Source organism: Cyprinus carpio, chromosome B20, assembly GCF_018340385.1.
Source record: "Cyprinus carpio isolate SPL01 chromosome B20, ASM1834038v1, whole genome shotgun sequence".
Lineage (NCBI taxonomy): Eukaryota > Metazoa > Chordata > Actinopteri > Cypriniformes > Cyprinidae > Cyprinus > Cyprinus carpio.
Genome location: NC_056616.1, coordinates 20,421,952 through 20,436,580, shown reverse-complemented (window position 1 = coordinate 20,436,580; position 14,629 = coordinate 20,421,952). Strand labels below are relative to the sequence as shown.

At 35.4% G+C, this 14,629-nt stretch overlaps 2 protein-coding genes across 50 annotated transcripts in view; both read left to right on the top strand.

Moving 5' to 3' along the window:
- Nucleotides 1–3,658: 3,658 nt before the first annotated feature.
- On the top strand, nt 3,659–14,526 carry LOC109112734 (fibrillin-2). Its single transcript, XM_042746534.1, has 21 exons — nt 3,659–4,251; nt 4,790–4,892; nt 5,289–5,392; nt 5,665–5,713; nt 5,902–6,051; nt 6,147–6,311; nt 7,799–7,948; nt 8,032–8,205; nt 8,320–8,349; nt 8,455–8,607; nt 8,701–8,865; nt 9,345–9,491; nt 9,808–9,966; nt 10,569–10,715; nt 10,999–11,145; nt 11,454–11,600; nt 11,895–12,070; nt 12,188–12,320; nt 12,627–12,773; nt 12,875–13,033; nt 14,441–14,526. The coding sequence occupies exons 2-21, from the start codon at nt 4,880–4,882 to the stop codon at nt 14,524–14,526; spliced, it is 2,601 nt and encodes an 866-aa protein (XP_042602468.1). The 5' UTR covers nt 3,659–4,251; nt 4,790–4,879.
- Nucleotides 14,047–14,629, top strand: part of adgrf6 (adhesion G protein-coupled receptor F6) — a 44,320-nt gene continuing 43,737 nt past the window's right edge. For all 49 annotated transcript variants that reach the window (XM_042747194.1, XM_042747209.1, XM_042747242.1 and 46 more), the window contains exons 1-2: nt 14,047–14,187; nt 14,441–14,592. In XM_042747194.1, the coding sequence (XP_042603128.1) occupies nt 14,526–14,592 (67 nt within the window). In that variant the 5' untranslated portion in view covers nt 14,047–14,187; nt 14,441–14,525. The remainder of the gene's footprint in view (nt 14,188–14,440; nt 14,593–14,629) is intronic.

The window sequence follows — 14,629 nt, the reverse complement described above, 5'->3', positions numbered from 1 at the left end:
TCTTAAGCCTTTAATGCATTGTTTTTTTGTTTTTTATTCAATTCCTGAATATGCTGTTTTAAACATAAAATAGTCAAACATTTCCTGAATATAAAATAAACTGAGTTCTGTCATGACAACAGGGATTGGCATGGTAATGTACATGACAATGTTAATGTATTTGGCCTTGGTAGACTAGATCTGCTACTCTGCTGCTGCTGCGGCAGAGCAAGTACAGAGACTTGCCACTGCCAATACATCCACAACATGCTGCTGTGAGCATGTAAGAAATATTGCTGCTGCAAATATAGCATACATGAAATAACCCCCATATAGCATACATGAATCACCTCGTAGCAGATCAATACAGGTGGTGCTGGGGAAGGTGGGGTTTTCTGAAGCAAGCGGCACTGCTACGGCAAGCACGAGTCATATATTTGAATGCTGAGCAGTGAGCTCATTGGCTACCGATACAGGAGAGAACCAGTCAGCTGTGCCATATGATAATGATGTCATTAGGTCAGATTGAGTTAGACCTATCAGACCAGAACTCTGTATTTGAAGCTAAAATGTAAAACAACCTCATTCAAAAATTAAGTACTGTACAGAATTATAATATTTATCAAATGTTCAACCGAGTAACTGGGGGAAAAAAGTACAGAATGTAAAATTACAGGTGTTGTGAATGAGTATTTAGTTTCTAGTCTGGATCAGGATATCATATCATACATTCACTGTTACATAGCTCTGCTTGGACAGCAGGGGGCAGCTACACCCTCAAGTCATGCCATTTTGATGAGTTTTCCTTTAGAGCTAGTTTGGGCTTTAATGTGTTGTTGATTAAGAAGAAAAAACTGTGGAACACACAGGTCACATGCAAGTAATTTCTGCAGAGTAGTAATTTCTGCCTGTCAGTCTTCTTTTATAATCGGCTTTTGTCTGCATGGGAGAACAGTTGAAATGCTGAACAAAGCAGACTAGGCTTGAGTTCACAGCAGACAGGGTTTCACAGGGTTGATGCTAGAGATAAATCAGATCATGTTTTCTTTCCAGTGTTATCTTTTATGTCAAAAGTTGGCACTGTGATAGCACTTGGAAATACATTTTCTGTATTGTTGACTGGAAACTGTCTTTAATATAATATATAAATGTTTCTTGCAGGTTTTCTTATGCTGTTCATGGGTCATGTGACCTAGGCCTACATTCTTTACATCACTGCATTGAGTAGCAGCTTATTTGCATAAAGTTGTTTAAACCCATTCAAAGTTCGTTAGCCAGTAGTCGCAGCAGCAGTTGCACGTCAAAGTGCTTTAAAGGTGTTGTAATTTTGCTGAATGTAAAGCATAAAAATACCATTACACGTTTGCAGATATTTAGGAAATATGCTAAGTTCACATACTCGTTTCTCTAAAAAACAATGCTACAACCAGTTACTCTTCTTTGAAATGTGAGTTCCTTGTCGGAATATCTGTTTCTGTTTTGGTGTGTGTGATTCCGCCCACTGCCAATTTACTTACTATTTTGACACCAAGGTTTGCCAGTTGGCAGAAAACAGCATATTGCAGAGATCGCAGATTCATAGAGCAAAACCTCTATGACCAGAGTCATATTAAAACACTGGAAAATCAACTCGTCAATTTACAGTTGCAATGCTGCATGTCCTCAATCTGGCAACCCGTGTTAGTGTTGAGTGACTCGAGAAAGGGGCAGGAGAAACAACACTTTCCAATATTTTAAATTTCGACTGTAGTACCAATTTCCACTGCTACTATATATGCACCTTTAAGTCATTTGGTTTTCAACTTGGCAACGCGTGTACTGTTCTTTGTATTCTGATCTGAATTGTCACGATGTCCTCAGCTCATGTTGCCTCACTGAAGATATATTACTTCCGACTGCTTTCCAATTCACTGCAAATCACTATCAATGTGAATACTCACTATTAGAGCTTACATACTGCTTGTATGTAAATTTTGTCTCCATTTTCCTGGTTTAGGACTGCCAACAATATATTAAATAGAAAGGGGTAAAACATCAATACCAGTGCATTCTCTGCCATATGGAGACACCATTCACAATATTTACTTTAGTTGTTTACTGATATGTTTTTATTTATCTTCAATTCAAAGTTTAGCTTACGAATTGTGTTCCGTTTTGTTTTGCTTTGTAAAGTGTTTGCTTGTGAGTTGCCATGTCATTGGGTGTAATCCAAATTTTGCACTGTTATCTGACCAGATGATTTGTTGTTATTTACCATCTTCTGTGAAATAATTTATAATATAAAAATAATGCATCCTAACCATAGGTAACACAAAATTCATACCAGTTTAAACCAAAACCAACAGACAAAAAGACAAAACAAAAACTTGTGGTCTTTTTTATCTAAGTAAAATAGTTTTGATATAAGAATGCTGTCAGTCAGGAGATTTGTCATTGTTACCGCTTACAGATAGCATCTCTCCAGGCCTTCACCCCTGATCAAGCACACCATAAAAATGTAATAAAAGTCTACAGGATTACTATACTTTTTGATGTGTAGACCGATCTTATGAACGTGATTTCTGATTTCACCAAATACAACTTGTTCCTGGATCAACATCCTTGTCGATCCTGGAACAACATTCCAATCAACCAATCAGAATTGAGATATATCTTTTCAGGAAATATCTGTTTTAGGCTTACAATCAGGATTAGGTACTTCTGCACCCTTTTTAAACAGCTATCATTTCCCACTGATTTAAGGAATAAATTATGGGTAGGGTTAGGGGTAGGGACTGGGTTAAATCTATATTTTTGGACAATAATGTTGATCCAGGAACATGGCTTACTTGGCAAAATCACGGGGACTGTGTATACCTCATGCGTATACCTTATTTTTCAATATTTGTCTAATTATATTTACATATGTGTATTTTTTTTGTCTGTGTGTTGTTATCTCTGTGTATCTCTTATGTCGCTAAAACAAATTCTTTGCATGCGCAAGCATAGGCTACTTGGCAATAAAGCTCTTTCTGATTCTGATTCTAAATGCTCCCTTTCACAGAGATTGTTAGGAGTGTACATACAATTATGCAATGACGCTAATGACACTAACTTAACAAACTGCATTACAGTGTGAAATGTCTTAGACCAGAAGGCCCGCCCCAGACACGGACTGTTTACTCTTCTCCCATCTGTTGTCGCACCAGCAGAGTCAGAAACAGTTTCTTTCCCTCAGCCTTCAGCCTATACTAAACTCTAAATTTAAACTCTGAACACTGAATACTCAGCCCAGCTAATACTATTTACAATAAAGTTGGATCTAATCTAATCGATATATTTTATACTCCTCCCATGAAAATACATTTTCTTACATTTATATACAAATGCATAACAGAAAGTTGTTTGATTTTAATACTACGACTACTGATAATTATTATTATTTTTAATTCTACTATTAATAATGTAATTTTTTTATACTGCCGCGCAGAAGAAATTATGTGTCGCGCAAACACACACACACAAAAAAAAAAAAAAAAGTTAGGAAAGGAAAGCCATTTGATTAAGTTCTAGTAAAAGCGAAAGAATCGCAATGCTCGGGCAAACCACTATAGAGTTGATTTCGCTATAGAGATAGAACTGGTGAATCCGGTTTACAGGTTTCATAGAAAGAGAATGATGCGCGCCAAATGAGTCGCTGTAGATACCGAATACTTAAATGGTTGCGGTGCGGTGCATTTGCCCGAGCATTGCGATTCTTTCGCTTTTACTAGAACTCAATCAAATGGCTTTCCCAACTCATTTTTTTGCGTGTGCGCGGCACATTATTTCTTCTGCGCGGCCGCGCGCAGTTTAGAGGGAGCATTGCTTTCAACCCAAATGCGAGATCATAATAAAATGGAGTCAGATTAGAACTGAATTTAAATTGAATAACTTTGCGCGCTGAAAAGACCGAACACGCAAGCACTGGATACCTCCATTGGACCAAGTGCGCGGACCTTACATACAGTATTTAATTTACTCTTGATAATGTAGCCCACAATGCCTTGTACTTTTTCTTTTGAAATGCTGCCAGAGAAAGCTGCTCTGTTCTGTTCACACAATAGAACAAGGAAATAATAGAGCAAATCAAACTTGTCTAGCAAGTGACCCACGCAGTCACATTATTGTGGTGACCTGCACAAAGGCATGTTAATTCCAGGAAGATTTTGTAGGTGGATCATTTGACAGACAAAAAAATCAGACCCTGTGAAACGAGTTCGGCATCTCTTCATGGTTGTTTCCAGAGGCAAGGTAAGAGAAACAAATCAGCCTGTTTATTCTTAAACTGTTGTAAACTGCCTATCTGAATTAAGTTTATTGAAGGAAATGCTTACCTTATTTATATTTTTGAAAGTTGTCTACGCTTGAAAACAACAAGAATTTGACCTTATTTCAGGTTTTGACTGGAATGCAACCAGTGCTTGTTTGTACTTGCAGTTTCTGTCATTGCCATTTATTATGAAATAATCCGCAGTAAACTGTCTGATTGATTAAAAAGAGACTTCCATGAAAGATTCAGCCCTAATGTAAATATCTGCTGTAAAAATAATGGATACAATGTTAAAACATATAGTGCTTCAGATTTTTTAAGGTATTATATTTTGTGAGTCAGTAGAAGGTAGATTTTCATGTATTTCTGGTCATTTATGACAAACACCATGAAAGTATGATTATTTTGAGCAGAGGTCATTACAAAATACTTTAAACATCTTTAATCAAAATGTAATCTTATTGTTCAATTGTATCTGTGTACTCTGATATGTATATGACAGAATTTCCAATTTTACAGATGTAAAGTGTCTGGATGAGCCATATAATTGCCTTTTATTCTGAGGAAATATGTTGAAGTGATTCTGACTGACATACATCAGTGAGAAACATGGCCGGTCAAGGTATAATAAACTACAAATTATTTTTGATTCACTATAACTACTTTTGTTCCAAAAATGCTATAAGGCAAGACACTGTACTCATTAATCTCAAAACACTTGAATCTTGAAATGGTTTTATTTCTGATATAATGACAAATATTTTGTGGCTTGATTTACGACATCTCACTGAAATGGATCACTTTGGTACTCTTGTCCTTCAAAAATGGTCACTGTTAGTTTAGTTTTTTTTTTTTTTAGGTTTTTTTTTTTTTTTTTTTTTTTTTTTGCATTGAATAAGACAGAATTAATTTTCTTTCTTTTTTTTGAGACCTATAATTTCCAGATTAAGTGCTAATAAATGTTTAATTTTATCTGTTCATATCATGTATGTTTAATCTCTCATTTTCTCAAATACAGGAAAAATATTAAAGTACTGCGTAGGAATCATTATAGCTGTCCTGGTGACGCATGAATGTGTTGTGGAAACACTCGATTTTCCAGAAACAAGTGTAGATTTAGAGGTGGGTGAAGGTTTATTTACATGTATACTGCAGGAACATAAATACAAACTATGAAAAACAAGATTCCTGTCTTTTCACTAAAATATTATTTTCAGTAAGAATGAAATATTTTGTATCCATTAAATGCACATTTAAAATATTCAACATTTAATTTATAGAAATATAACAAATTTATGGTATGGAACCATGAATAGATGATCAACCCACATGATAAATGTTTATATGTAAATAAATGTTTTGCGTGTGTGTGTGTGTGTGTTATTTTATTTCAGTTTAGCTACATAGATGGGCGACTGCATCACAGAATACCAAGAAGCGCAGGTCTGGTTCACAGTTACACACTGTCCTAATAATAGTTTAATGTTATGGATATAAAAATAAAGATACATTAATATAATATGGTTTGTCATTTTTTTTTTTATTTTTTTTATTTTGTCTGTCAAAAGTTCAGTCTTGACATTTATTTGAAGAGTACAAGCCTGCTTAAAATCTCATCCTTTTCCCCAAAGGTTTGGAGCTGTTGGAGTTCATTGTGGTTATTGAGGTGAATGCATCACAAGCTGTGGTGATTGAACAGATCAGAGCGTCATTGGCCTCCATCACGTTTCCTCTTCAACTGGACAACAGCACTGAAGTTACTGCTGCAAACATTACAACAGGTGAGCCTGTTAAACTGGTAAACGGAAGTCATTTATGTCATTCTTACTTTTTAATTTTCTTAAATGTTGTCAACATTGTGTTATGTTTACATTAGTGTGCCAACCAAATGTGACCGAATACCAGTGCGTTTGTGAAGATGGTTATGCATGGTCATACAACAACTGCAAGACATATGAGGCCTGTGGCGACATCAGTTTTGGCTCTTGTGGATGTATCAATGGTATTCCCAGTGATGGAGATATGTGTGTGCTGGAGAGTGGTAAGAATGATGACCAAACAAGCCAACACCAAATGCACTGTATCAAAAATCTGTAAAAATTTTGTAATGATTAAAAAAAAGTTTAAAAAGCTGCATTAGGGCCAATAAATAAATAAATAAATAGCCTAAATTAAATTACTCAACCCCAAAATGAACATTTTGTCATTAATCACTTACCCCCATGTCGTTCCAAACCTGTAAAAAGCTTTGTTCTTCTTCGGAACACAATTTAAGATATTTTGGATGAAAACCGGGAGGCCTGTGACTGTCCCATTGAGTGCCAAGTAAATAACAGTGTTAAGGTCCATAAAAGGTATGAAAGTCGTTGTCAGAATACTCCATCTGCCATCAGACGTGCAATCTGGGGTATATGAAGTGACGGGAACACTTTTTGTAAGCGAAGAAAACAAAAATTTAGGTTTAAAAATTGAAAATGTAAAAATTCTATGCTGCAAACTTTAAATATTTTACAAACTTTTGGAATTTGAGTGTTTAGTTGATCCTGATAAGCGCTCGTTGTCACAGTTGTAAACACGATAGGGTTTGGCGTCACGGCATCTTTGTTTCCAGGTGGAACGTTAAAGAACGTGACACGCATGTTTACCGGAAAACCTGTATAATTCAACCAATCAGACAATGACTTCGTAACTCCTGAAGTGTTTCCACTTTTGTGTGCCATATGCATCAGAAGTTTAGCAAGCGGTCCGTGGGCGTGACGTCTGAGGCTGAGACTAAAACCTTACATACAGCACCTTTAAATACACATTTATGTGCGAAAATTCTATGCAATATTTAGAATGTTTGCGTGAGCAGGTGTTAATGGTCAGAAATTCAGCAGGAGCGGGATTAAGAAAACAGAACCGCACAGGGCTTAATACAAAAATGCACACAATTAATGGCGATTTTCAATGAATGTTCGAGACTTCAGCTTCAGCCACTGTAGGGAAATAACTAGAAGAATAACTAAGTGCAGTAAACGTTAAAACTGTTTGCACTGCAAACCAGTGTGTTCACTGTTCATTAAGATAATATATTAAAATAATATGGTAAGACACCAGTTTGCAATATCAAGCAGCAAAACGAGCTGTTTTGAATGGCTAAAAATAGCTGGAAGCAGATCATGGCACCGGAAGCCAGTTTCATTAAATGTACAAATGACCGCAGCTGCTCTTACGGAAAAAGGTGAATACTGAAATATACAGGCATCAAAATGCCTCTCATTATGTCTACAAATGTTGGCAGTTAAATTCTAGCAATCACAGTCACCAGTGATTAGCCTATATTTTAAAATCTGATTGACATACTAATGAGCAGTGTTTTTGATACGCATGCTTAACTTAGTTCTTATTTATTTACACAATATTGTTAGTATAATTAAATATAAACATATTTATTGTGATGAAAAATGCAGTGTTGTATATGTACACTCTAATATCAAATGCAATGAAAATACCAAGCTGATGATGTGCATGTTGTTCCTTTTCCAGAACTGCCCTTCACGGACTTCTTGTTTGAAATTGAGGTGGAATCATCAAGCATCTCTGTGATTGATGAGATGAGGAGATATCTGCAGAACATCACTTTTCCACTTCAATTAGATGAGGTGGTTGAAGTATTAGATGTGGACATCACGACAGGTGAAGAATGACCTTCTGAACACAAATATAGTAGTGCTAATCTGTTAAATATGAGTTTACATTTGCGTTGTATTCTTTCTTAGTGTGCAATTTCAATGACAGCGGATACAAGTGTGTATGTGAGGACCAGTATTTCTGGCCGTGTGATAAATGCAAAGAATATGGGAGCTGTGACGGCATCACTAACAACACATGTAGCTGCATCAATGATATTCCAAGTGACAGACAGTTCTGTCAAACAGTCAGCGAGATAACAAGTAAAACATTTTTTATACATATTTCCTGTTTGTAATCATACAGAAGATCTCTCAGTCAGTTACTGCAACATGAACTGTAAATGTTCTAATACATTCTCATCCTTTTCCTGGAAGATAACACAGCATGTGGGCAACCACCATCAGGTACATAACAACATCTGACTTCAATCTCAGTGTCAAGATCACTACATTATTTCCTGCATTTAAAAAAAGCAGTGAATATTCCTAACTCTTTTTATCTTTCCACAGTGATTCCAGTTCCTGCTGAATATCTAACTGAAATTCAGATAGATGTAGATAATCCTGCCATCATTGATCATCTGAGGAACCTTCTGATGTTTTTCAGTTTGCCCTACACAGTCAGTGACAGCACTAACATTACAGAAATCAACATAACTACTGGTATGATCTCTGGCTCTGCTTTGTAATGTTGTACTTTATACATGATAAATACTACCATAAACGATTGATGATTTTGTTGATTCTGTTTTTCAGTGTGTTCTCTGAATGAAACTCAGTATCAGTGTAAATGTGAGGGTCTGTTTGTTTGGCCAAATGACACGTGTCACTCATACGAGGCCTGTGATGACATCACTGATGGTTCATGTACATGTATCAATGCCCTTCCAATTGACGGACAGTTCTGCCAGTTAAAAGAAGGTAAGCGATTACATTCAGTAATATAAAAAATAATAACAACATTAAATTCTACAACTCATAAATATTTGATATGTAGCACTCCAATGCCCTATGCAAATAAAAAACATGCAGTTCTTAGCTTACTTTTCTTCTTGCAGAACTTTAAATAAAATCTACAATTAGTTATTTTTTATTATTAATTAAATAGTCATAATGGAGTTTATGATTTTACTGTTGTAGTCTGATGATCATACAGTTATTGTGTCAAAAAACATATAATTAAAACTGGTTCAGCATATCAGTAATTGGACAACTGAATTTAAAAATAATCTGAATTAGTATCAGTTGATCTCTGTTGCAGAGTAAGAGCTTTCATAAAAATACAGCAACATATCAACATTCCAGAAAAAGACAAGAAGGCATTGGCACCAAGAAAAACCTGTTTTTGACTATGAGGGTACATAGTTTCACTTTTGTTCTGCTTCTGTTTGTTCTTGCAGTACCACCTTCTGACTACGTGCTTGACCTCGATGTGAGATTCTATGACTTGTTCCTTATAACATACTTACGGAATCTCTTCACAAACATCAGCCTTCCTCTCACTTTGAGCAACAGCATAAATATCACAAATATCGACATGACTACTGGTGAGCTCAGAAAGTGTCTGTGTTTGGCTATGAGTAAAAAAAATAATAAGATTATCTTCATATTGCTTATCTTGTAAGTTCTAAGATTCCAATAAATCATAAAATTTGGGGTCTTTGTGAGCCACACAACAAGTGTAGTTTGCCTTTGGGTATTAACATGCACATAAACACAAAGGAACTGCCATAATATATTTTTTCACCCAGATGTAATGTTTCAGAAATGCTTTCTTAATTTTCCACATACTATGAGTAATTTAAGTGACTTCTATTGATTCTTTGAATATACTTTAAAAGTCTGCTTTTTGTTTTGTTACAGTGTGTGGGTTAAATGGAACAGAATATGAGTGCAAGTGTGAGCAGAATCATGTTTGGCCCAATGACACCTGCAGGGCCTATCAGGTGTGTGATGGCATTGTGGGAGGCACTTGTGGATGTATTCAAGCTCTTCCTTCAGAGGGTCCACTCTGCCAGAGAGGTAAGAAATCACATTGTTGAAACACAGCAAGCAAAAAATAAAGTATTGAATTTTAATTCGTGTTCACATACTTGATTAGCTGTCAATTAATGGATTGTTCACTTTATTTTCCAATTTTTATGTTATCATTTATAATACTCTGTGTAGTTCTGTATTTTATTGAATTTGCATAACAATAGAATGAGAAGCTGTCAATCAAACATGAGTATGAGGAATTCATGACGTCATTAGCTAATCATTTTGAAAATGCTGCGTTGGACTGATTGCTTGTGAGACAGAACTACGTTATCTTCTGATTATATTGGCCTAAAATAATTTTATACAAAATATAGCTGTAAGCAGCTTTGACTTATTTCTTACTGGCTAAGTGTCCTTCAAAGCTTCCACTGTGTTGCTTGAGGGCAAAAAGCAAAAGCTAAACAAAGCAACATGAGGGATAACAAGAACTGATTAGAAATGTCCCCTGGTGGACAAAACCAGAACTGTCTAGAAATTTGACTCAGGCACTTTGACCAAAGCACTTATGAATAAACATACTACTTATGGTTTGAAAACCTTTGAATTTAGCATTTAAATAATACCATCTCACTCTTTTTTTCCAGACATCAACGAATGTGAAGACGCAGTGTCAGTGTGTGGTCAATACTCAGACTGTATTAACATCATTGGGAGTCACGTGTGTTCATGCTGGAGTGGATTTAATACCTTCAATAAAGACAGTCCTGTGAGCCGCAACAACTCATGTCAGGGTAAGTGTTATTAACTTTTTTGGGTGGGATTTTTATCTTATGAACCTGAGGGTACAGAGCTGCTGTGTCTGTACAGTTTGAATACTACTGTGAGCTTTAGCTGTTCCTGCTTGAGGTGTAGCATCACCCAACAAATGATTTATTTTTGTCTTTTCACCTTTCTGGAATAATGATTGTTGTTGAATGTTTTTAGATACCAGAGGTCTTTGATGTCTTTAGACATATGCCTAATTTAAAACTGTAAAATCTCATATCTGTTGTTTTTATTTCTCTTTTTTCATAGATATAAATGAATGTCTGTTCAGTCCATCTGTATGTGGTCCAAATTCCATCTGCACAAATCAGTTGGGAAGTTACAATTGCTCATGTCTGGATGGATTCACTGCAACAGTTTCAAGTTTCCCCATCAGCATCAATAACACATGCACAGGTAAATCCTACAATCATATTATATTGTAAATACAATCATTTTCTTAAATAACCCAGCTTATTTTAATATGCATTTTGCTTTTGCATTTTTTGCCATCATATCATATTTAACACAATTTATTGCAAAATCAACTAATAAACCGCAACAAAATATTTTTCTTCCTGCTGCCTAAATACTTTTTTCATCCTCTGTTTTAAATTTTAGCAGCCAAAGCAAAAGAAAAACTAGATGCAAATTATGGTGACTTTCATACTTGAGTGTTCCTAATAGCAAAAATATGCATTTTTTTTATTTTTATCTTAATAAAGATGTGCATGAATGTCTTAATACATTGGAGGTCTGTGGTCCAAACTCTCGTTGCACAAACTCAGTTGGGGGTTACAACTGTTCCTGCTTGAGTGGATTTACTGTAACAAAGAGCAGTGAACCAGTCAGCACCAGTAACCCATGCAATGGTGAGCATGAAGAAAAGATATATTTCATCATATTTTTTTAATAATTGTAACAGAAATATTAAAATATTGTAATCTGTTATATGAATTGCTGTACGCTATCTTTCATCTTTCATCTATGACCGAAGCTAGTTAAATTGATGCTGGAGTGGTTAAAATAACTGTTTTTTTAAGTCTTACAGACTGAAACATCACAATTCATTCATAATTTCCCTCTGTGAACCTGGATTATGTTATTTTTGCTGGTAAAAGGCATAGTCATCATTTCTGGATATTCTTTCCACTCTTTTTCTACAGTGACTCTACCTTTGACTGAGTATCTGATTGAAATTCAGATCAATAGCATGGACAGTAGCATCACTGCTCAGCTGAGGAACCTTCTGATGTTTTTCAGTTTGCCCTACACAATCAGTGACAGCACTAACCATTACAGAAATCAACATAACTACTGGTATGATCTCTGGCTCTGCTTCGTAATGTTGTATAGCTAAAATTAAACTTTATACATCATTAATACTGCCATAAATTATGAGATTTGGATATCTGAACTCTTCCGATGTTTTTCAGTGTGTTCTCTGAACGAAACTCAGTATCAGTGTAAATGTGAGGGTCTGTTTGTTTGGCCGAATGACACGTGTCACTCATACGATGCCTGTGATGTCATCACTGATGGTTCATGTACATGTATCAATGCCCTTCCAATCGACGGACAGTTCTGCCAAGGTGAGACACTGACATCATTCTATGACAACATCAATTTTCTCCATTTAATTGTTTTAATATGTTTTCCTGTTGATTTTACTGCATTTATTTCTGCTAGGATTGACCGACTGATTATATGCAGTTTTTTGTTACATGGTCTATTACAGTATATGGAGTTTTGTCATTTAAATATGTACAACAAAGTAATGTTATTTTAATATAAAGCTCAGTCTTTGAAGAAGACAATTCTACAATATTCCTAAATTTTTGTCATTAATAGAATCATACTGATTGTTCTGCTCAACCTGCTTCTGTTTGTTCTTGCAGTACTACCTTCTAAATACATGATTGACATTGATGTGAGATTCTTTGACTTGTTCCTGGTGGACTATTTACGGTATATCGTCAGAAATGTCAGCCTGCCATTGACTCTGAGAAACAGCATTAATATCACAGATATCGACATGACTACTGGTGAGATTGGAATGTTTCATCAAGTCACACACTAAGATCAGTTCAGTATTAGGAGAAACTGACAGTTTGAACACAAATAAATGAATCCCATTGTTTTACAGTGTGTGGGTTAAATGGAACAGAATATGAGTGCAAGTGTGAGCAGAATCATGTTTGGCCCAATGACACCTGCAGGGCCTATCAGGTGTGTGATGGCATTGTGGGAGGCACTTGTGGATGTATTCAAGCTCTTCCTTCAGAAGGGCCACTTTGCCAGAGAGGTAAGAAATCACATTAGATCATGAATGTACTGATTTTAATTGTTGTAACCAGTATGAGTTTACTCAGCGACACTTGATACGTTTAGTTGTTTGGAAACCTATATTTTGAAAAAAAATTTCAGACATCAACGAATGTGAAGACGCAGTGTCAGTGTGTGGTCAATACTCAGACTGTATTAACATCATTGGGAGTCACATGTGTTCATGCTGGAGTGGATTTAATACCTTCAATAAAGACAGTCCTGTGAGCCGCAACAACTCATGTCAGGGTAAGTGTTATTAACTTTTTTGGTGGGATTTTTATCTTATGAACCTGAGGGTACAGAGCTGCTGTGTCTGTAAAGTTTGAATACTACTGTGAGCTTGAGCTGTTCCTGCTTGAGGTGTAATATCACCCAACAAATGATTTATTTTTTTCTTTTCGCCTTTCTGGAATAATGATTGTTGTTGAATATCTTTAGATACCAGAGGTCTTTGATGTCTTTAGAGGTATGTCTAATTTAAAACTGTAAAATCGAATTTTTATTGTTTTATTTTTTCTCTTTTTTAATAGATATAAATGAATGTCTATTCAGTCCATCTGTATGTGGTCCAAATTCCATCTGCACAAATCAGTTGGGAAGTTACAATTGCTCATGTCTGGATGGATTCACTGCAACAGTTTCAAGTTTCCCCATCAGCATCAATAACACATGTACAGGTAAATCCTACAATCATATTATATTGTAAATACAATAATTTTCTTAAATAACCCAGCTTATTTTAATATTTATTTTGTATTTTTTATTTTTTTGCCATCATATCATATTTAACACAGTTTATTGCAAAAGCAACTATTAAACAGCAAAAAAAAATTTTCTACCTGCTGCCTACATAAATTTTTCATCCTCTGTTTTAAATGTTAGCAGCCAAAGCATTAGAAAAACTAGATTCAACTTATGTTGACTTTCATACTTGAGTGTTCCTAATAGTAACAATATGTATGTTTTTATATCTTCTTAATAAAGATGTGCATGAATGTCTTAATACATTGGAGGTCTGTGGTCCAAACTCTCGTTGCACAAACTCATTTGGGGGTTACAACTGTTCCTGCTTGAGTGGATTTACTGTAACAAAGAGCAGTGAACCAGTCAGCACCAGTAACCCATGCAATGGTGAGCATGTAGAAGATATATTTTATCATCATTTATATAAATAAATAAATGAAACAGAAATATTAAAATACTATAATCATCTGTTATATGAATTGCTGTACGCAATCTTTCATCTTTCATCTATGACCGAAGCTGGTTAAATTGATGCTGGAGTGGTTAAAATAACTGTTCTATTAAGTCTTACAGACTGAAACATCACAATCCATTCATAATTTCCCTCCGTGAACCTGGATTATGTTATTTTTTTCTACAGTGACTCTACCTTTGACTGAGTATCTGATTGAAATTCAGATCAATAGCATGGACAGTAGCATCACTGCTCAGCTGAGGACCTTCTGATGTTTTTCAGTTTGCCCTACACAATCAGTGACAGCACTAACATTACAGAAATCAACATAACTACTGGTATGATCTCTGGCTCTGCTTCGTAATGTTGTATAGC

Coding starts and splice junctions, on each gene's coding strand:
- LOC109112734 (XM_042746534.1), top strand. Junction 8,866..9,344: donor GTTCTGCCAGTTAAAAGAAG/GTAAGCGATTAC, acceptor TTGTTCTTGCAG/TACCACCTTCTGACTACGTG. Junction 12,071..12,187: donor ATGATCTCTGGCTCTGCTTC/GTAATGTTGTAT, acceptor AACGAAACTCAG/TATCAGTGTAAATGTGAGGG.